Here is a 23,081-nt window from a genome sequence, read left to right as displayed (position 1 = left end):
AGCCCCATTTATGAGCCCAAAAAGGGCAGGCAGAGATTTGACCCTGAAGTCTGAACCAGAAGATATGATTGTCTCCTAGCATGTAGTGCAGCGGTGGTGGGTACATTTAATGTACCAAATTTTCCTTTGGCAAGTAAAACAAATGATATGCATGTATTTACCCCATCACTGGCTGTTTCCCTAATTTATGTTAAAAATTACGAGGTTGGTAGGCTGCCAAATCACTGCGTAAAAACAAGGCGAGTTGAGTTATCGGGGGAACATGACTTTAGTGTTTCTACTGTAAAATCGGAGGATGAAAGTTACACAGTGCCCGCAGCTGTAGATTTCAGACAGGTATAAATACTTGAATGTCCATAGCTTGGACACACGTTCAGGCCTGTTGATTGTGTCATGTATGTATGTATGTATGTATGTATGTATGTTCGTTCGCTTTGACCATCATTAGGACTTTCATCTGGTCTTGTTTTTGGTCTGTTAAAAGTCACACATTGCGAATATGTAGTCTACCCTGATTGAGCCGGAGCTTTTCACGCAAGTGGAAGGAGAATTTTCAAATATTTATACGGTGCTGTTAGTGTTAAATTCCAGTTTTGCCAAGGGAAAAAATAACTGTGTACATTTTGAGGATTCCAGCACACTTTTCTTCAGAATCTTGTCTTTCTCTACTCATGAAAAAAATGTCCTTATGGTGGCCTTTCTAAAACTGAGTACTATTTGGGAGTGCATTTTATTATTCTCTATCTAAGATATCTGTTAAAATAAAAGTAGCAGGATCCACATCATTTTAGAACTGTATTTGTTCTTTTCTAGTCCCTCTCCAAAGCTAAAATCACTCTTATGGAGGGCTACCAGTAACTTGATAAAATAGAGCAGAGGTAGGGTACTACTACCCAATAAGATCAGATTTTTTTTTTTTTTTTTAGAGCTACCTGGGTATGGAAAGGCAATCGCACAGCTGCAATAGCAATCATGAGAAAAGATGGCCTGCAACTCCTTGCTTGCTGTTTAAAGTCATCAAAATGTATTGATTCTCCATAAAAGACACAGGAACAGACAGCAAATGTAAACGCGTTTCAGCCTTATGGGCCTTCAAAGTAGTGAACAAGGCCCACAAGGCTGAAACACATGTACAATTGCTGTCTGTTCCTGTGTCTTTTATGGAGAATCAAAACATTTTGAAGACTTTAAAGAGTAAGCAAGGAGTTGCAGACCATCTTTTCTCATGACTGACTATAACTTGACTTCTCTTTGCTGAGTGTCAGGCAAGCTATAACATAAGCATAATATTAGATTTTACTGTATCAAAGTGTATTGTATTTGTACTGTCTACCCTCAAGTTGTAAAGCGCTACGTAAACTTTTGGCGCAATATAAATCCTGTATAATAATAATAATAATTTTTGGGGCTTGTTTTAGCTAAAGGACCCATGTTGCCATTTTGCAAGGAGGCAGTACCTGCAATGTTAAGTGGGTTGGTATTTGCAGATTGAAATGGAAAGGTAACTTTACAAAATGGCTTTAGTAGAAATTGCTGTATCATCAGGTGAGGTTGGTCTTTAAAGTCGTTCACCGAATGCAGGAAGAACATAAAGCTGTCCATAGATGGTCTGATTTTCTAGTTGTAGAACAGAAAATAGAAAGGGGGTGGGTTGGTGGGGTACAGCGAGGCAAGGAGTACAGATGGGTAGATTTATAAAACTGATGTAGTCAGAATCGAGTGCAGTCGTGCATGGTAGCCAATCAGCTTCTAACTTTAGTTTGTTCAGTTAAGCTTTGGCAATAAAACATGGAAGCTGATTGGTTTCTATGCAGAGTTGCACCAAATTGTGCACTCTCCAGTTTTATTAAAATACCCCGCATGTGATTGTTGCTAGCGGCTGTAGCCTCTGGCAGTAATCTCATGAAAAACCTGATATGCTGGTTGTATCAAAGTTGATCGATCAACTTTGGTACAATCAGCCTGCCCATACATGATTCCAATCTCGGCTGGTCCATGCTGAACTGGCTGAGATTCGAACCATCTATGACCGGCTTAAAGGAGTTGTAAAGTCTCATGGATTTTCACCTTAATGCATTGTATGCATTAAGGTAAAAACCTTCTGTGCTGCAGCTGCCCCCCAGAGCCCCCCTTTTTCTTACCTTAACTCGATCGTTCCATCGACGAGCACGAGCCCAGCAGCTCTAGCTGCTGTCTCGGGTCCTCCTTGGATAGATTGGTAGCAGCGGGAGCCATTGGTTCCCACTGCTGTCAATCAAATCCAGTGACACGAGAGCCGGGGCCGAGTCCTGCTGTCTGTGTCAATGGAGTGGACGCAGCAGCAGGACTCAGGAGCGTGCATGCACGGGTGCCCCCATGGAAAGAAGCTCTCCATGGGGGCACCCAATGAAGTGAAGGGGCCAGGAGAGCTGCTGGGGGACCCAAGAAATAGAGGATCGAGGCTGCTCTGTGCAAAACCCTTGCACAGAGGAAGTAATTATAACATATTTGTTATTTAAAAAAACAAAACAAACCTTTACAATCACTTTAATGTGTGACCTACATAAGAAAGATGCTTTCTTTTTGGTAGCTGATATTGTGGAAGCTTGGAACCCAAAGCAGTTGGTGTCATTTATCTTTAACTATCATGCCAATTAAGAGAACTAAGAGAAACCTATCGGGGAATCCCATCAGGGTTTGTGTTACATACAATGTGTGTGCGTGTGTAGAGAGTGCTGTTTTGTTTTTTCTTCTTCTCCTTTTTAGTCTTTCCCAATTTGCAGTTTCTACAGAAATGTTTGGCCCCCACCCTTTGTATCTTTCACTTAGTATGAGTAACAGAGGAAGGATGTGAAACCATTTTTTCTTCAGTACTAAACTAAATTGGGCAAACTTTTTTTTTTTTTTTTTTTTTTTTTTCAGAACGCCTCTGGGAGCGTCCCTGGATGAACAGACTAATCCAGCAGGCTTTCCGAAGGGTAAGTGACAGTTCTATGTATTGCCTGATATGTTTGCTGACAGGGCAGTTAATAGAAGCTGTTTGTACAGTGTGTTACACAGAAGGGGATGTGTCTCTGGATTACACTAGAACAGGTGCCAGTTTTCCCATACCTGAAACACAGCTGATTAGTCTAGAACAGGAATCTCCAAACTACGGCCCTCCAGCTGTTGCGGAACTACACATCCCATGAGGCATTGTAAAACTCTGACATTCACAGACAAGGCTAGGCATGATGGGAAATGTAGTTCCTTAATAACTGGAGGGCCATAGTTTGGAGACCCCTGCTCTAGAATGTTGGGATAAAACGGTTGATAAAATATTTTACGAAAATAGAGTTGTGTACAGTATTTCTAATAAAAATAAAGTATGCTTTCATGGTAGTGAACTGAAAGTTAGGGCTCATCCACATGGCCACATGATTTTACTGAGGTTCTTGCTGGCAGCCAGATCCAATGTAAAATCTTCTCTGTACACTGTATGCATAGGATGTGTGTGCTAATCTTTACATCCATACAGAGTACAGCACAAAGAGGATGCAGATGGCCTTTTGGCGCCTGACGCTCTTTGTTGTGAAGGCGCTTTCTTTCAGTTTTGAATAGAATGAGCTAGGGTAATACTTCTGTTGGTTTTTATTGCTTTTGCTCTTCAGTGGGTAGATTCCCTTTTACTTTCTGTCTTCCTGACATCCTGTGTGACAGGGAGGATTGACACTTGCTTCATGAACTGTCAGAGACAGAATACATTGAAGCAAAAATGGTATAGTTAGTTTATGTACCAAGTTAGATACCACTATGCAGGTACCAAGGTGGACCATATAAAGCAGGAACAGTATTTACTGATTTACAATCTAAATCCATGAAAACTGTACATATACAGAGTGTGGAAATGGGCACAAAAACAAGCATTAAAGTGTAAGTTCACCTTTTAAAATTAAAAGGTTGAACTAACACCACATGCCCTGCTCTTAACTTTCACTCCCCTCGCAGGACAGATCTGAGCGATTGTGATTTGATCAAAGTGGTCATGGCCATTCAGAATCACTTTGATTCATCCCTGAAGACAGGCCATGGCTTTCAAATCCCCAAACCCCTGCTTGAGCTTGGTGGGCAGTGAAAGCGAATCGTCCATGGAGGTAAGTGCAGCGGGCGCTGGGGGGGTAGTGAGTTAGGGTGTCTGGTTAGTTCATTTTTTGTTAAAAGTGAACTTACACTTTAAAGTTTCAAACTACTGATTTGAAATAACACATTATTAGTGAGAGGGCAACAATGAATGGATTTCCAACCTAGTGTACAATCCATGTCATAATAAGAATTAATGGAGGGTGTTTTATGCACGATGTTAGTCAAATAGGGTCACTGTGCTGCTTAAAATTGACTTGTTACTGTAAACTGACAGTACTGATCGTGCAAATACGCAGGACCAATATTATAAACTATATTAGTATTATCATCATCTATGGCAGTGGTCTCCAAACTGCGGCCCGGGGGCTGGATGTGACCCTTTGCTTGTTTTTATCTGACCCTTGGGGCACTATTTTATCCACTTACACCAACGAAGGGGCACAATTCCTCCCAATGACACAAATGATGGGGCACAGTTCCTCCCAATGACACAAATGATGGGGCACTTTTCCTTCCAGTGACGCCATCGATGAGGCACTAGTCCTTCCAGTGACACCAATAATGGGGCACAATTCCTCTCACTGACACCAAAGATGAGGCGTTGTTTACTCCCACTGATGCCAGAACATTTTCTACTCCTGATAGCCATAGTTCGGCCCCCTAAAGTCTGCAGAACAGTAAACTGGCCTTTTGTTTAGAAAGTTTGGAGACCCCTGATCTATGGTAATCCCCCATTTTTTTCCCCCCACCAATCAAATCAAAATGTTTTCAAGTGCCCCCAGCTCTCATGGTCTCTTTTGGGAACTACACCCAAAGTTAGTTTAATCCAATTTTGGTTTTATAAATCTGGTCTAAAGTTGGTTTAAACACTTCCATACCGGACCAATTCTGGCACTCCTACATTTTTTGCTAGAAAATTACTCAGAACCCCCAAACATTATATATGTTTTTTTTAGCAGAGACCCTAGGGAATAAAATGGAGGTCGTTGTTATGTCACACAGTATTTGCGCAACAATTTTTCAAACGCTTTTTTTTTTTTTTTTTTTTGGAAAAACAGTTTCGTGAATTAAATAACAAAACAGTAAAGTTAGCCAAATTTTTTTTGTATAATGTGAAAGATGATGTTACGCCGAGTAAATAGATACCCAACATCTCATGCTTTAAAATTGTGCACACTTTTGGAATGGAGCCAAACATAGGCGATGCTTTAAATCTTTTTACAAGTTACCAGTTTAGAGTTAGAGGAGGTTTTGAGCTATAATTGTTGCTCTTGCTCTAATGCTCGTGGCGATACCTCACATGTGTGATTTGAATGCCGTTTACCACATAGGGCACAACTTACGAATGCATTCGCTTCTGTGCGCGGGGACGGGGGTGATTTAAATTTATTATTATTTTATTTTTTAATATTTATTTTACTTTACTTTTTTAATTTTTACACTTTCTCTTTAAAAAAAAATGTGATCACTTTTATTCCTATTACAAGGAATGTAAAAATCCCTTGTAATAGAAATAGTGTGTGACAGGTCCCCTTTTTATGGAGAGATCTGGGGTCTCCTCCAGGCTGGAAAGACCGAGATCAAAAAAGAAAAAAGAGAGATGTCTTTCTTTCCAGCTCATTCCTCGGCATTGTTTACTTATGCCGGCCGGACATGACATGACATCATAGCGTTGCGCCCGGGCCTACGAAGGTCATAGATGACCAGAAATCTCTATGATCGACATCCGACGGCAACGGATTCCTTCTCCGGCTCGCCGTTGGCACGGGTGAGCCAGTAGAAGCACCGGAGGGTGGTCGGAGGGGGGCGTCCCCTCCCGTCGCCTGCAAGAACGATCAAGCGGTTGAACTGCCGCTATGATTGTTCTTACGGTGCACAGAATCGCCGGCTGTAGAAGATGATATCCTCAAAGTCCAGGACGTGATATGACGTCCTTGGGCTGGAAGTGGTTAAACAATTCTAAAATGTTTCTAGAGGATTGAGTTTCATCCAATAAAGGATTTTGTTTAAAAAAGGAAGTCACTCTAGGAATATACATATCTCTATGCCTGTACAATAGGAAAAAGTGCCTTTTAAAGTCATTCATGTATTCCTTAAAATGTAAATGAGAGATTTCTGCATGATGTTTGCAGAATATATATATAATACTCTGAACCTGCCACACCTGATTTATTTTCCTCACGATACGTAGAAGGAGCGTGGTACAAAGTAATTCAGAGAATGGTAATGATTTCTTTTTTATTTTTTTTATTTTTCTTGTTGAATCTTTGCAGTGCGGAAGTGAAACATGTTGCATGAACAGCCAGTTTTTTTTTTTTTCTTGTCTTGTTTGAACTGTGCTTAGTTCAGCTGAACACTGACCTTCAGTACGCTGCAGGCATCTGATACAGTAACAAGGAAAACATGTGGCAGTTCTGACTGAAAGTTCATGTTGCATTTTTCTCCCCAGGAATGATTTTAAAGAATGGCAACAGTTTTGAAGATGACTTATCTCTGGGAGCTGAAGGTGAGTAGACTTTTCCCTCTGTAGTCTAGCCAGCAGGAGAACGGTCTGTACAGTACTTTAGATGAATCCAGTACTGGTCTACAAGCATTTCCGGCTCTGTCTAGTACTGGGGCAGACAACATTTATTATATTTTTGTAAGCAGTCCAACATTTTGCATGTCATTTGGAATAATTGGTTATTGTGTGGGTTAGGTGATTGCAACAAAGTGCAGCAAAACAGCACCAGCTGTTAGTGTTCACCCTGCTAGGAAATGTTCCCAATTCCTGCATACTGTATGACTGTCACAAAAATGGTGTTAGGAAGGAGTATTTGGTATTTTTTGATCTTTAAGTAGGACTTTTGCCTGAAAAGAAGACATCTTAAATCTTTTTGTTGTAATCTGAACGGGATGGCCAGTTTTACAACACCGGGTCTTTTCTCATGTAAATGCACACATAGTTGTTGACCATGTTTTTTTTAATGTTTTGCAGCGAGGGTTTCCAAGCTGCCAACAAGCTTGATATTTAATTACTGCATAAAGCAAAATCTTTTCTGGAGGGCAAAGCGTGTCTGTAAATGCTAGGGTAAAGTTGCGAGGTAGTACAATTACTTAGTCACACACAACCCACTGGAACAGGTAATGGGTTTAATTAACCTTTAAATGGTATAAGAGCTTCCTGTACAGACTTGTCGGCTGTGTTCATTGTCAGAGTATGTAACGTGTGTTCCCATGCTCTGCTTTGTATTTCTCAGCCACCCTGTGGATAGGCTTAGTGGGGGAAAAACCTTTGGATTAAAGGCAAAGCATTACTGTAGTCCTGGACCAAAATAAGCTTTCACTTGTTTTATTGCTTCCAAATACAGTTTTAATTTGGGTGCAAGTCTGCAAACCCTTAGGCTCCGTGCACACTGGCTTAAAATCGCTGCTTCTACATTTTTGTATTTTGCCTGTAGAAGCAGCTCAATGTTATCCTATGTGTCCATGCACATTACAGGCCTATTTTAAGCTCAACGTTTAGAGGCAGGAAAAAAAAAAAAAAAAAACATTCTGGTTTGCGTTTCTGATTGGAGCTTTCTGGCAGAAAAATCGCAAAACTCTCTTAAACTCGTCTAGACTATGTACAAAAAAAATTTATATGAACATTTTTTTCTGCCAAGAGAACTGGCAGTGTGCATGGAGCCAGTCATCAAAAAAAGTAGCCTCTTCAGGTTCCATTGCCTTGCTAGAAACTGGAAGTTTCCAAGCTTTCTGAATACTGTAAGTGGAGGTCCTGGTCTAAAGGGGGTTTCCAGGAACTCGTTATCCAGTGTGTTTGTTTGCAGTCAAGCTTGTACTTGCATGGATTCTGGGTAGCACAGGTGATGTTAAATGAGCAGTTTGTCCCTTTCACACAAAAACATTGTATGAAATCTTCATAGTTGGTCTTGCCCATTTATAGTTTGGAGATGAGGAAAGACTCTTCGCATAAAGGGATTTTGTTTCCAAATGTCATAGCTTGTTGCACTTTTGGATGAATTCCCCCTTCTACCCAGATGTTTTGATAGTAGTCATCTGCAATGCATTTATGGTGAGAAAATGCTCTAGGTATGGGGACCTACAGGATACTAAATGAGTTCAGATTGTGCATATTATTGTGTATGTGTGATTTGGAGTCTTTGGCTCTGTTCATGTTTACAGTTTTTAGATATCCTTTTCTAAGTAAGCTCTAACGAGCAGGGCCCTCTGATCCCTCCTGTATTGATTTGTATTGTAAGTGTACTGTCTGCCCTCATGTTGTAAAGCGCTGCGCAAACTGTTGGCGCTATATAAATCCTGTATAATAATAATAATAATAATAATAATAATAATAGCAAATTTATATTTTTGAATAGCAGGTCTGATGGCTTTATATGTAAAATAACCATGTGATCAAAAAGAAAACTAGATTGTAATAATGTTATTACAATGTACTGTATGTGGCCAATCCTAGTCTTATTCACCTCTATGGTACTTTGGGGGGGAAAAAAGTGTATTGCAGGTTTGGAAGATCAGATCACATTTTTCACCAATAAACATAATTCCTCAGAAGTTGTTTCGTAAGGCGATAGCATTGTTACAACCAGGTTAAAGGGGTCATTCTTCTAGAACAGAGTGCTGATTGGTGGTTATTGGATAGATACTACATGTTGTACCTTGCTCTTTGGCTTATCTATTATTATCAGAGTCCTTCAAATCATTCAAAACGGGTTAGGCTGATGTACTGAAGAAGTAGGGCATGTTCACTTTGCAAAGTGAATTTTCTTTTTGCAAGGGAAGTTTTATGTTGCTTGGTGAATGAACTGAAGCTGTGCTGATTTCAGTCATCCAATCATGTGCAAGCAAAATTCCCTGTGTGATTTTATTTATTTATTTTTCTCTATAATTTTTCTTGCATGTTATTGGGTATTCTTTTCAAAGTGAATTTTCGCGATTTATTCATTTAGCTAAGTGAAAATTGCCTTGCAATGAGATAATTCACTTTTGCAGATGTAAATGCGAACATGCTCTATTCTTTTAGCTCGACTCCTTTATCACCTCCTTTGTGTTTATGGGGAACTTGTCACAAGAGGAATATATGGGCTGCTATTGCATGCCTGTTATGCTAATCTTTTAGACACTTCTCATTTCAGTGACCTGGAACAAATATATGGTAGTTCTGGTCTCTAGCTGTTTACTTCTCATGGGGATAGTGACTTGACATGCATGACAGCCAGACAACTAGTATTTTTGGGAGGTCAACAATGGCAGCCTAATGGTTTCTGTAGTGTTAATTTTCCTTTACATTACATCATCTTGCCTATTTAAAACTTACTGTATAGTATAGTTCCATATTACTGACCTACAGATATCTGTGTGCCCCGACAGGCAGACTTGCGTGATATGTAGATGTTTCCTTCCAATTATGCTTGAAGGGAGACTGTCCTAAGACTGGGGCTGTATAAGGAAGAAGCTCAGCGACCTTCATATGTTTCTTACAACAGGTTTCATTTAGAGCCATGTATTGCTTGTGTATAATGTCAGGCTGCTTTTTAAACTTGCCATCATTGTGGAAAAAAAATAGAAATACTTGGCATGCATGTAATGCTGAATGTCAAATAGTGCAAGTTGTGGCAAGCTTGGACATAAAGTAATAACTGTAAGGAAGACTTTTTCTTAAAGACCCTTGGCTTGTAGAAATGGCCGATTCTTCTTGGAGACTGTTTGGTTTGTGTATTAGCACAAGAACCAGATCTGTCAATTTGTTCCTTTGTGTCAGGATTAACTTCCTAGCAACCTGACGGCTGTCACACCATTTACGTTGTTCAGAGTTATGTGAAAAAGTTTTGTTTCTGTGGTCGCGATTCTAAGAGCAATGTTTGGTTTCTTGTTTAGAGGCTGATAGGAATACAAATAGTGACTTTGTGTGGCGTTAAACTTCATGGCTTCTTATGGAAGATAACAGATTAGTATTCTTGGTAGAAGTCTAGCCCTTAGAAAGTGTTTTGTAGTATGTAGAAAAAAAAGAATAGCAATGTAATACTGTTTCCTAACTTCATGTGTCCTATTCACTTTGTAAAGCACCATGAAAGGTTTTGGTGCCCTGTAAACAATTTGGAATTCGCATATTTTGGGGGCAGTAGGGACAGGAAGCTGAAAATAAACATGAAGATAAACCTTTTGCACCATGCAAATGATTCTGACACAACCTGAGCTTCCTAGTTACCGGCAGTTTGATACCTGAGTAGAAATGACCAGATCGCAGCCAAGTGCTAGCTCGTTGGGCTGCGCTGAGAAAACGTTTACCTGATGTGTCATCGTTCCCTTTCTTATAGTAAAAGGAAAAGCCGACAGAGGTTGCTTGCCACGCACTGTCCAATAGATGTGCATTTGAGCATAACCGATATCTTAGCATTTGTTTATGGGAACCATTAAAAAGACCTTTGTTTTCTCTCTGATATCTCTCCTTCAAACCATAAGGCCCGTACACATGATCCAAAAATTGGAAGTAAAATTTCGTCCGGCGAACGATCTGCTGATTTTTGGGTTGTTGGTATAGTCTTTTCGACAGCCGATTCTGAGTTTTTCGTCTGACAAAAGCTGGATACGCAGACTATAACATTTTTTGTCATATGTGAACTCAACGTCCGATTTTTCGTTTAATTCATACAGTTTTCATAAGAAAAAAAAATTGTAACAGCAAGACTCTGCATGCTCAGAAACAAAAGAATACATACTAAACTACTCAACACATTACATCACTTCTGAAGTTGTATTCTGTCGTACGAGAATTTTCGTATGGTGGGTAACCTCTTCACTTTGGACATGAGACTAGCATGCAACAAAAAGCGAACGAATGTTCGTCCGAAAATCTGATCGTGTGTACGAGGCTTTAGTGCGTTGGCAGCCTGAAACAAGCATGCACCCAGTGAAGTGCCAATTAGACTTTATTTATTGCAGTTTTAATTGCTAAAAAGATATATTAATCAAATTGGCATGTTATCAATATTACCATGTCTGTATTATTCCACAGTGATCTTTCCTTCTTATGCCAAGATGTACATAAGCCAGCTTGGTGTGTTCTACATATGCCCTTCAATTTCTGTGGGCTTTGCCTGTTTGGCCATTGTTGGCTCTAACTTTAAAGTGAAACTAATTCCTCCTATCCTTTACGGCCATCTTATTCTGTTTGATCAGTAGCTGCCATGGTGCTGCACATGGGATCAGCTATGACAGGGATGTCTGATCTGCGCCCCAAGACGGCTATAATGGCAGCTCAACACAAAATTATAAACTCTCAGGTTTTTTTTTTTAGGAGGGGGGGATTTTTTTGTAAAAATGCATTTACACGTAGGCAACACATCTGGCTGAAGAAAAGTGTGACAGTGTCTCTTTACTGGTATTTTATCTTCCCAAAGAAAAATGCCCCACTCTTCACAATCATGCCTCATTCATGTCATCAGTTTTCGGCAGCAACTATATTTGTGAGCAACTATTTTCAAGGATGAAGGACATGAAGGGAAAACCAGGGGGAACCAAAATGTCTGAGAACTCATTGAGAATTGCTACGACATCCATCAAACTAGATACTGATGAGTTAGTTTATCAAAAACATTGTCAAATATCGCACTAGTTGTATATTGCCCTCTTTTACTTTTATAATAAAAAATCAGATGGGTACATTATCTATATGGGTGATTTGTTAACTTGTGATCTGCCTGACTTTTTCTGCTCATCAGCTATCCTTCGTGTTAAGCCTAGTACACACTATTAGTTTTTTTCATTTAACCCAGAGGGCTGAATGCCATAAACCAAAAAACTGAAGAGCTCGGGAGCCACCGCACTACTAACTATGCGATGTAAGTATAGCGATCTCCGAGTTATTGTGTTTTGGTAGGGTGACAGCCCCTACGCCAGAACACACTGGTCAGCACTCTCAGCCATTGGACGAGAGCCCTGATCGGATGCTGATCGGCAGACCTTTTTCGGTCATGCCCCTTCGACAGAAGCCAGCCTGCCTGCTGTACACACGGGCCAAATGTTGTCCAGTTTCTATTAAACCGGCTGATGCCGCTCGATATTCGGCCAGTGTGTACGCCCCTTTAATGTGTTTTATGTTTGGTCCAAGACAATTTCTCTTCTTCCAATGTGGTCCAGGAAGGTCAAAAGGTTGGACACCCCTGAGCCATGACACCAGCCATCTGATAGCTTGACAGTTGGGTTGAGAACAAAAGAAAATGACACTTATCATTTACACTACAGCATGTCTTGACTGTCTGGGAAACTGTTAAATGAATGGGATTAGTTCTGCTTTACTTGTAGAATGTCTGTCTGTTCTTACACTAGGATGATGGAAGCGGGGCATCCTATAGTAGTTCACTTATACATTGAAGCACACCAGGCATTCTAATAAACGCCAGAGTGTCAGATTCCAAGGATAAGTCTACTTATCTTCTGGAAGGGTCATACCACACAAACTAAGATTTCAGTTATGAGTAGACATTGATAGGTTTAATTACCCAATGGCATCTAGTACCTGGCTGTTATTTCTTTCTCCTGCAGTATCTATGTCTGCTCCTGCCAATTCACATCTTTTGCTTTAACTGGTGTCATCTCTTCTTATGATGGTCTCCTTAATAATGGGCTCAGATGCAAACCATAGCACAGAGTTCTTACAAAAACATTCAAGAGATACAGAAAGACAGTGAGTGATTCATTCTGACATCGATTTAAAAAGAGGAAAAAAAGGGGGGGGGGGGGGTAGGATTGACATTGGTGCATTCATCCACATAATATGAAAAGTATTATAACTAATTCAGTGTGGTTTTATAGTTGATCTTGGCATCCCTTATTCCCAGTTGTTCTTTGTTTCACACACCTTCCTATAAGAAAGTTGCAAAATGATTTTTGAGGTCTTTGAAAAACGTCCATATGTGGTTTTGAAATGAGCGAGATTAAGATTTGCAGGGCCACACGTGTATTGACACGTAGGAGTTATCAGCTGTCTAAGAGTAGATTAGTGCATGCATGCTACATATTATTCTGTAAAGGGAATCTGATATTTGTGAAATCAATTACAGGATTTATTTTTTTAAACAAAAGCTAGCTTTTGTGGATTTGAGTCTTGTCCTGTGAATGAGGCAGCTGCTGTTTAATTGTTACAGGTCTGTAAAAGACTTTTCTAAATGGCATGTACCTACAGATCTGACAGGCTGGGCACTTTAGAAAGTATTCTGCGATCTGAACCCTTGCCAGTTAAAAATGAAATTGCATGTATCTATAGTAACCAAGAAGTATGACTAATTTTTCTTCTCTCTCCATTGTTTTATAGCAAATCATCTCCATGAAAGAAACTTGCCAATGGAGCACCCATTGTAAGTAGCACATTATGTGGTATACGCCAGCCCTCCCCTATTCTTGATCGACTTGCTGATAAATCATTGGCGATAATTGTGCATGCTTATAATAACTTTTCTTTTTAAAGCACTGGAATGCTGGCTAAAGACCGTAGACTTCAGTTTCATCAGAAAGGGAGAAGCATGAACTCTACAGGTTCTGGGAAAAGCAGTGCAACTGTATCCAGGTATTTTTGCTTTTGTTCTTTATATTTTAGAAGGCTATTGTTACCCAGATATGGGGGGAATTGCATTTTCATCTTTACGTAGAACTATTGCATGGGTGCTTAACCTATGGCCCTCCAGCGATTGCAGGACTACAAGTCCCTTGAGGCATTGCATTGTAACTGACAGTTTCAAGCATGACTCCCAAAGGTAGAGTCATGATGGCATTTGTAGTTCTGCGGCAGCCTGGAGGGCCACAGGTGGAGCACCCAAGGACTATGTTGTCCAGTGCCTGTATGTCTCCACCTACTTGTTTCCTGCCATAACAGCTAAAACCATCTCACTGAGGACAGATGGGAGCTTTTTATGTCTGCAGTGCATTTTTAATTAAAAATCCTAGAATTTACATTCCTCGCTTTAAAGAGTAACCTTTGTTTAAAAAAAAACTATCCCCCTCTGGGTGATCTATGTACATTGCAAGGATTTTAACAATTGTTGCAGATTCCTACCTGTTGTTGTTCTAAAGAAATAGCGGTTTTCTGTGTCTGGGATTGACTTTTTCAATAGTGATCAACTGCTGCACTTGCAGGGTTCTATTGAGGAAAGTGACGGGTCTGAATCTCTTTTAGATGTGATTTAATCCTTTGGAAGTATCTCACCAAAACTGTTTGTTGCAGAGGATTTCCAAAATCTGCTTTGTATCTTCATCCAGACTTCTGAGAAAATCAGTGATCCAATCACACAAGTAGGAAATGACATTTCTAGGGGTGTTCCATATACCATCTGTGTAAAAAAAAAAAAAAAAAAAAAAAAAAAAAAAAAAAACTCCTCCAGGTAGCCGTATTGCATTGCATTTTACAGAGAATTACAGCCATGCAGATTGAAAAGGAAAGGTCATTTTTAAGTGCTTAAGGACCGCCCCACATACATATACATGCGGCAGGGCGACCCTTAAGTGCAAAATCACGTAACTGCATGTGATTCCTCTCTTCGGCTCTGGGGCGTGCACACGCCGCCGGAGCCCCCCTCCTGCTGTGATTCAACGCAGCGGGAGCCAATCAGCGAGTCCGGCAGCCACAGTTTTCCCCCGGGACCCGCCGATCGTTTACAGGAGAAGCATAATGGTGATCTGCTTATGTAAACAAGGCAGACCACTGTTCTGTAAGCAAAAACATTGATTTCTGTTTTTCTCCAGTCACAGAATTCCCCCCACAGTTAGAAAGCATTATCTAGGAGCACATTTAACCCTTTGATCACTCCTGATGTTAACCCCTTCCCTGCCAACGTCATTTATACAGTAACAGTGCTTTTTTTTTTTTTTAAGCACTGATCACTGTATTGATGTCACTGGTCCCCAAAAAGTGTCACTTGGTGTCAGATTTGTCCGCCGCATTGTCGCAGTTTGTAGACGCTATAACTTTTTGCACAAACCAATCAATATATGCTTATTGGGATTTTTTATCAAAAACATGTAGCAGAATACATATTGGCCTAACTTATTGAAGAAATCCCATTTTCTTTTACTTTTTTTTTTTTTTTTGCTTTTTTTTTTTTTTTGTTTGTTTTATAGCAGAAAGTAAAAAATATTGTGTGGTGTTTGTTTTTTTTTTTAAACTGTCAGCTTTTTTTTGTTTAAAGTGCAAAAAATTTAAACCGCAAAGGTGATCAAATACCACCAAAAGAATGCTCTATTTGTGGGGAAAAAAAGAACATCAGTTTTATTTGGGTACAGTGTCACATGACTGCGCAATTGTCAGTTAAAGCAACGCAGTGCCGTATCGCAAAAATTGGCCTGGCCAGGAAGGGGGTAAAACCTTCCCGAGCTAAAGTGGTTAATAAATTATATAACAATATGGCTTGTGTCACAATTGTATATGCTAAATTTATTTTTCTTTTTATTAGATTTTTTTTTTCATGAATGAAAAGTGGAGTTGCTCTTTAACTGATGATTGTCTTCTCCATGTTGCAGTATATAGAATATTTCTGTGATGTCACACAGATTGTGTTGTGTTTTAGAAGGTGATTCACCTGCTTGGTATGTACCGAAGGCTTTTTGAGTGATGCTAGTTTTGTGCAGTCGTAAGAAATAGGCTGATTTAAAAAAGCTAGAGCCTTTGCCAGTAGCAACCTGTGAGATGCCTTCCTTTACTAGGAAGTGAAGTGATTGCTTCCTGTAGGTGTTGGCTCCTGGTTTCTTTGAAATTCCATTCATAAATGGTCTTCACTGAGGGGGGAATGCTGGTTGGTTAAGAGTTTGCTTATCTTCTTTAACACTGCAGTTTGCCTTGACGAGCCATCTAAATGGCTTAAGCCGGCCATAGACCGTTAGAATCTCGGCTGGTTCAACTGGCCAAAATTTGAACCATTCTTGGGCAGGCTGATTGTCCCCTAAATTGGGTACAACCAGCATGCTGAATTATTTATGCAATTATTGCAAGTGGTTATAGCCGCTAGGCCATTGTGTGTTCTCCTGGCAGGGATGGTTTCCTGTGCTTAACCTACCGAGGGGACACAATAGCTCTCCAGGAGGGACTTTCCAATCAGCACTGACTGTGTTGCTGGGGGTAATCAAGCGATAATTTTTTTTCCCCTTCACCCTGTAGTGGAAGGAAAGAAAATCCCATCATCTATGGCTAGCCTAAGTGTTGTTCATTTGTTATATATAAATGACAGCACACCAACAAACATATTGAAAGAACTCGCTAGATCTGCACTGTATACTGCTAAACTGGTCACATGCCATAACTGCAGCGCAATTTAAAGTGGTTGTAACCGTAAAAAAAAAATAAACAGATCTAGTTCCTTTTTAAAGCATGAATAACAGCACTTGTGCTGTGTAATTTGTCCCTTTATATCAAATAAAATACCTGGCTGATGCTGCCTTCTCCTCTGTAAACTGACTACATTTATCATGGCTGCTGATCCCTGATCACCGTGGTCAGTTTACGTGCCTCCGTCATCCTGCTGTCTCTCCTCTCTCCCCCTTCCTCCATGCCTGTCACCTAGTTTCTGCTGATCTGCTACCCTCCCCTCCGGCTGCTAAAATAACTGTTATATTCCTAGAATTCCCCATGTTTCGTTAAGGTATGTGCCCCAGTGTATGTTCTATATAAAAAACATGCCACTTTATACCTTATTTCAGAGTGCTGCTTGGCTCTCATGTGACCACCCGCAGCTCTCCTCCTCCCATCTGACATCAGCGGGGAGGTTCTCAGCCCCTCTCGCTGTAGTTGTCAGATCGGGGGAGGAGAGCGGCATGCAGTTACGTGAGCACGCCGCTCATATAGAATGTACACTGGGGCACGTAACTTAATGGAACATAGGAGATTCTAGGAAGATAAAAAAGTGGCTTTAAAGGCACTTTAATGTTTTACCTATAGACATTTTTTCAGTTTGTCCGTTTATGAAACTGTGAACAGCAGTGATCCCAAGGATCGCCGCTCATATCAGCTCATAAACGGTTTATGAAACAGAGATGATCTCCGCACACAGAGAAGCTGTGATTGACTGACACCGAAACGGCCAGTTTATGAAGCTGCAATCTCTGCACGTCACTGGTGATCTGTGTCAGAACTCCCTGATTCACTGCTGAGAGGTGGTGAATAGGGGAGAGAAGAGAGAATCTACTGGGGGGAACTGAGGAGGAAGATTAACTAACTTTTTTCCTTGATCAGACCCCCAAAGACAATAACCATGTCCCCCTGTTTTATATATATATATATATATATATATATATATATTTATATAAATAAATTTTAGCACTATTTATTTTATTAACAAGAGGTGGGCTGTCTGTCCGTGTACTGAGCAGTGATATTTTATCACTGCTTAATAAATGGATACCTCTGTGAATTTCTGGTACTAGTAATCTCAAGTCTCACAAGATTCCAGTATCAGGGGGCGTTCTCCACTGTTTGAAGTGTTTGTAGATCACTTCACTTCACAAAAGGAGAAGTGATCTACACCACTTCATAAACAAACAGTCAGAGGAGAGAGATCTCCTCTGTGAATGCGGGAGAATGGAGCAGTGGATGAAATTTCCCACAGCTTCATAAACTGACACCTTAGTGTAGAACTCAGGTTTTTTTTGCGGTCTGTGTCTCTGCTGGTGAATTTTTCCCCCTCTATCTCCCCTATTGACCATTGTCACTGGGACTAAAGGGCGGGGGTCTAAAATTCAGACATCTCTGCTTACTTTTTTGTTTCTTGAAACAGGAGGTGAAGGAAAAAAGGCAAATGTCATCATGGGGAACAGAAAAAAAAACCCTAAAAAAAAATTTACTTTTTTTTTTTTACATTGTTAAAAAAAAAAAAAAATACCAATTGCAGTTGGGTGTATATAGAAAAATTAAATGCTTTTCTCCTTTTGCAAAGCAAAAAATAGGTAATTGTTAATTGGATATACTGAGTAATTGCAGCAGCTGTGCTTCATCTTAAAAGTACATCTTCTTTTTCCATTAGATCAGACTTCAAAGAAAACAACTCTTAGTAAATATTGTACTTTGTTATCTTCAGAAAGCAAGGACACATAGTCCTTCGATTTCATTCCCAGCGTTTATGGCGCCCAAAATATAACTGTTCTTTTCTTACATTGGAAGCTAGTACATTGTTTCCTGTTTTATATTTTTACACTCCTGTACTGTTTGCCAATACAGCCTTCGTTTGCAGGAAGTGTTGGTAGTTAGAGGCTGCTACTCCCATATAACAATGGCCGTTTTGTCACGTTTTCTCAGATGTTCTTATTTCCGATCACAAGACTGTTTACTGGCACTTCTTATTGGTGCTGATGCTGCTGTGTTTATTGTTCTCTTCAGTGCTTCAGAGTCTTTTCAATGCTAACAATCTATATTTTCACAGTCAACAGACCACAACATTGATTAGCATGTTTGTATGGTGAGTGAAGTTGCATAGATATGTGCCACCATTAGGTTGGTTGAGCTAATAAAGGTTTTTATTTGAAGTTTGTCATCACCTCTCTGGCAGCTGATGTATGCCCTACCTCCCCTCCATTCCAGCACTGCAGTCTACATAAGCCTCTGGCATTTGACACTTCAGAAGTGTAGGAAGTCTTTGTCTGTCTCTAAGTCTAGGTCCTTTCTCCTAGTCCTAAGTCATTACAGGATTCAGGGGCCGGAGGTTAGAACCATATCACCTGTCAGGGAAAACATGAGCATGTGACACTTCCAGAGGTGTTTGAATGCCAAATACTGTCTGATGGCGGCTGGAGGGGGAGGTAAGTCACAAGAGACACAAGAGAGGCAAGTGTACTGTCTAGTCTTTTGCAGGGTACTAGCATTATTTTTATAATTTTCCAGACCTAACAGGGCCCCATTTATGAATACATCAAGTAACGTTTTGAGCGTTTCTGAATGACTACCGTTTTTCCGAATGACTACCATTTTGGGGGTGTCTTTTCCTCCTGGCGTACTTTTGTGTAAGAACTGTTGTGTTCCTTGAAAAATTTGATATATTGATGTCCTTAATCCTCCTAATGCTGACTACACATTATACCATCTTTTTGTACAATTTTCCTATAGATTTACCAAAACCATATAATATGAGGTCAAACCTAAACACTTTCAAATTGTATGCAATCAGGTAGGTCATTGCACTACATGGTTGAAGGTAAATTTTAAGGAAATATAACAAGAAAATTGTATAATGTATGACCAGCTTTAGGCTGACTTTACACTATGCAGTCTGATTGTACAATTCCTCTTAGATTTACCAAAACATAATAGTGTAATATGGGGACAAACCAAAACCATTCTTTCAAACAGTTTCCAATTACGCAGGTAAACTACATAGTTGATTGTAGAGCTAAAGAGATTGTACAATCGTATTGTATAGCGCATGGCCAGCTTAGTGTTACTAAACCCAGGACCCTGCATTCACTATATCTGGTCTCCTTCAGTGCACAGAACATGGAAATATAATTATTTTAGTAAATATAAATGGCTAAATACCTTTTCTCATCAGCACTGTATAGCAGTCTTATGACTTCTATCAGTCTCTGGCAGAGCACTGGTTAAAGTTTGTAGGAGGAGTTTTCATTATACTCTTACTGTCTTATGAGACTGCAGGAGCCCGGACCCTCTGTCTGGACAGTGCTGATTGGCTCTGTGCTGATCACATGCACTCTCCTACCAAAAAAAAAAACAAATAAAAAAAACTCTGGCAGTACACACCAAACTGAGCATGTGTAGATTGCCTCCAAGGCTCTGTACTGTCAGGAGATGGATTAGGGACTGTGGAAGAAGGGAAGGATCAGAGAAGTCAGGATCAAACAGCCTTTTTACAATATGCAGGATTAACCCCTTAGGTTCCACAGTGAGTATAACAAGCATGCTTTACTGCATATACAGACTGATTTTACTGTTGTGGGTTTAGTAACACTTTAAGGCTGATTTGTAAGGTGGGCTGTTTTAATAAAGATCAGTTAGAGCATCTTTATTTCTGTGATAGGGTCATTGATGCTTGGAGTCAGAGAGAGGCAGAACTGGTTCAAAACTTTGTGCATTCTGTGAATCTGTGATACTACATGTAACAAATGGGATAGCCCTGAATTGTAGCTAATGGAAACCTGCGCTGAGTGGAAGTTGATATTGCAGTCCACCATTCCTGTTTCAGGTCAGCATTGTAGTCATTCAGTTTAGAATGATAGCTAGGCAACTAACCTTTTCATAAAAGAAGGTCAGCAGTGGCAACTTGTACATTTCTTTCCACACCGGTTTTGTTTAGTCCTCAGGATTGGTTTTGCTGAAATACAGAACAAGAAACTGTGAAAACACTAAGACAAAGCAGTGCTTCCCTGAGGCATCTGCATATGGCTAAGATTTGACTTATAACGTAGAAGTTGGTATTTGCATACAATTTGCCCAAGGTTCAGATCTCCTGTGGTGTGCTAGAGTAGACCTTCCACAAGTCAAGGATACGTACTGCCAACTTAAGATGCCTTCAAGTACAGTTTGCGTGTAGCCAAAGAGTGTCATATTTACTCTCAAGGTTTAAGTTTAACAAAGATCTATCGTGTACACTGCTCAGAAAGCTTGTAAGGCAGGAGTTATATGTGTCTTCACACAATTTTTACACATTTCCACCAATGCAAACTTACAAAGTTATAACTACTTTAAATCAACCTATGTAAGACCCATATTTACAGGAAACGAACATTGACACATAGGGTTTGATTTACTAAAACTGGAGGAGTACAAAATTCGGTGCAGCTATGCATGGAAGCCAATCGACTTCTAACTTCAGCTTGTTCCATTAAGCTTTGACAGAGATACCTGGAAGCTGTTTAGTTTCTATGCAGAGCTGCACCAGATTTTGCACTCTTCGGCCCCATTCAGCTGAAGCGGATTCGTCCGAGCGGATCCACCTGCTCAGGGGGCTCTCTCCGTTGATCCACGCTGAGCAGGCGGATGACAGGTCTGTGTCTGCTCCGTAATGCAGAGCAGACCTTGACACAGCCCGCTGTCCATTATGGGGGCGGTCGGATGGAAACTGACTCCATGTCCGTTTCCATCAGGTTGTCATCTGATCCACCAGATTTTATCGGATGCCCAGCAGGAGTCAGCGGACATATACGCCGCCCCATAGCAAACAATGGTTGGTCCGATCGGGTCCACTTGAAAAAAGGACAGGCAGATCCGATCCAGGAATTAAAGGTCTGCCTCCTCTCATAGAGCATTTTTTTCTTTATGGGAGCCAATCATATGGCTTCTATGAATAGAGCAGTACGGTGGAAAGGTCGGGCCTAGTGAACACTTTTGAAAAGTATCACTCTGATTAATCCCACAACAGCAGATAATAAAGCTAGAATAGGAGACCTCCGCACACAAGATACTTTTCATTCATTTCAAGTACTATCGCTGGGCTGTGTTTAAAATAAAATCAAAAAATCTTTTCAAGTGCTAATACCACAAATCTCAAAACCGGCAAAGTTTGTAAAATACATATTCCTCAGTGTGAATGTGTATTCACTGGTAGTGGGTACTTTTACGCTATACTTAGGAGTACAAACAGAAGTGATCAGCGTTGGGCACAGTGCCAGATACCCACAAGTACACATTGTAAGTAGCTTTATAGGATGAGAAACATGAGATGCTGAGAATTCATGAAAAAGATAACAGATAAAACTGTAATGTTGATGGAGGGGGATACTCACAGAAAGTTGGCTAAATAAACACATGGTATCCCCTTTAAGAACTTGTCTGTAAAGGTTCGGGGGGGTGTGAGGAGATATGCAAGATATGTTTTTAATTCATAGCATTTTTTTATTTTTCAGCGTATCGGAGTTGTTAGACCTCTATGAAGAAGACCCCGAGGAAGTTCTTTATAATCTAGGATTCGGTAGAGATGAGCCTGACATTGCTTCTAAAATACCACCAAGGTTTTTCAACAACTCCTCCTTCGCCCATGGGATCGATATTAAAGTGTTTTTAAATGCACAGATGCAGCGTCTGGAGGTGGAGAATCCTAATTTTGCCTTAACAAGTAAGACAATTTGTTTCTATTTAGCTTATATGTCCCTGTTGTGTTCATATGGTTATCTAGTTAGATCCTTAGATTCCAGGTAAAACATAGTATAGAGTCCAATATATACAAAACGAAAAGCTGTTCATCTACGCCTGCTTTTTTTCCCACGTTCAGATACGCTGATTAGAAGAAAAAAACTTTAGGTTGGTAGCAGCAGGAGGTACTGTAAGTCGGTATTGGGCAAAGTTTTGCTTCTGTGAATTTAGGACAACAAAACAAGAAATAATGAATATCGCTGGTTTGTCCAGCAATAAACCCCTTGTGTACCAGCAAATAAAAATGAAACATTGACTTCCGTGTTCTCTAAATGTACTGTTAGAGTTAATGTACACGGGACGTTATACAACCTCTCCTGAATGATTTAAAAAAACATTAAAACCATCTGTAAATGAAACGTGGCTAAACGCGAGTTACCGCATTTACAAGCTGTTACAGGCGTTTGGCATCTGAAATGCCTATGAACATCCATCCTGAACGCATTTTTTTGCTTTCCAAAAAATGCCTCTAAACTCAACTGCCTAGAAACTACTATAAACGACCCTGTGTACATGTACTAATAAGATAACATAGAAGAGAGTTCAGGGCAGCTGAAAAAACTGCCCAACTGCTCCTAAACGTCTGTTTACCAGCAGCAGAGTACATGAAGCCTTAAAGTTATGTTGGTTGTAGTTTTCTTATAACCAGTTAAGGACCTCCCTATAGCAGATTTACGGCTACAGGGTGGCCCTCCTGTGCAGAATCACGTATGTGTATATGTGATTCTGCACCTCTGCCTAGGGGGCACATCACTTCTGCTGTGATTACTCACAGCAGAAGCCAATCTGTGGATGTCCGGCGCCGCCCGTCAATCGATGGGCAGAGACGCAGAACAGAGCTATAGCGTAACCAAGGCAGATC

The 23,081-nt window shown here is 40.3% G+C and overlaps 1 protein-coding gene across 1 annotated transcript in view; it reads left to right on the top strand.

Moving 5' to 3' along the window:
* ITPRID2 (ITPR interacting domain containing 2) overlaps nt 1–23,081 on the top strand; it is a 164,698-nt gene that overhangs the window by 48,981 nt on the left and 92,636 nt on the right. The window contains exons 3-7 of the mRNA XM_073633744.1: nt 2,902–2,957; nt 6,551–6,607; nt 13,415–13,457; nt 13,568–13,666; nt 21,934–22,142. Of these exons, the coding sequence (XP_073489845.1) occupies nt 2,902–2,957; nt 6,551–6,607; nt 13,415–13,457; nt 13,568–13,666; nt 21,934–22,142 (464 nt within the window). The remainder of the gene's footprint in view (nt 1–2,901; nt 2,958–6,550; nt 6,608–13,414; nt 13,458–13,567; nt 13,667–21,933; nt 22,143–23,081) is intronic.

Source organism: Aquarana catesbeiana, linkage group LG06 (assembly GCF_042186555.1).
Source record: "Aquarana catesbeiana isolate 2022-GZ linkage group LG06, ASM4218655v1, whole genome shotgun sequence".
NCBI classification, from domain to species: Eukaryota; Metazoa; Chordata; class Amphibia; order Anura; family Ranidae; genus Aquarana; species Aquarana catesbeiana.
The sequence above is the reverse complement of the archived record's forward strand: the minus strand, read 5'-3'. Positions and strand labels throughout refer to the sequence as shown.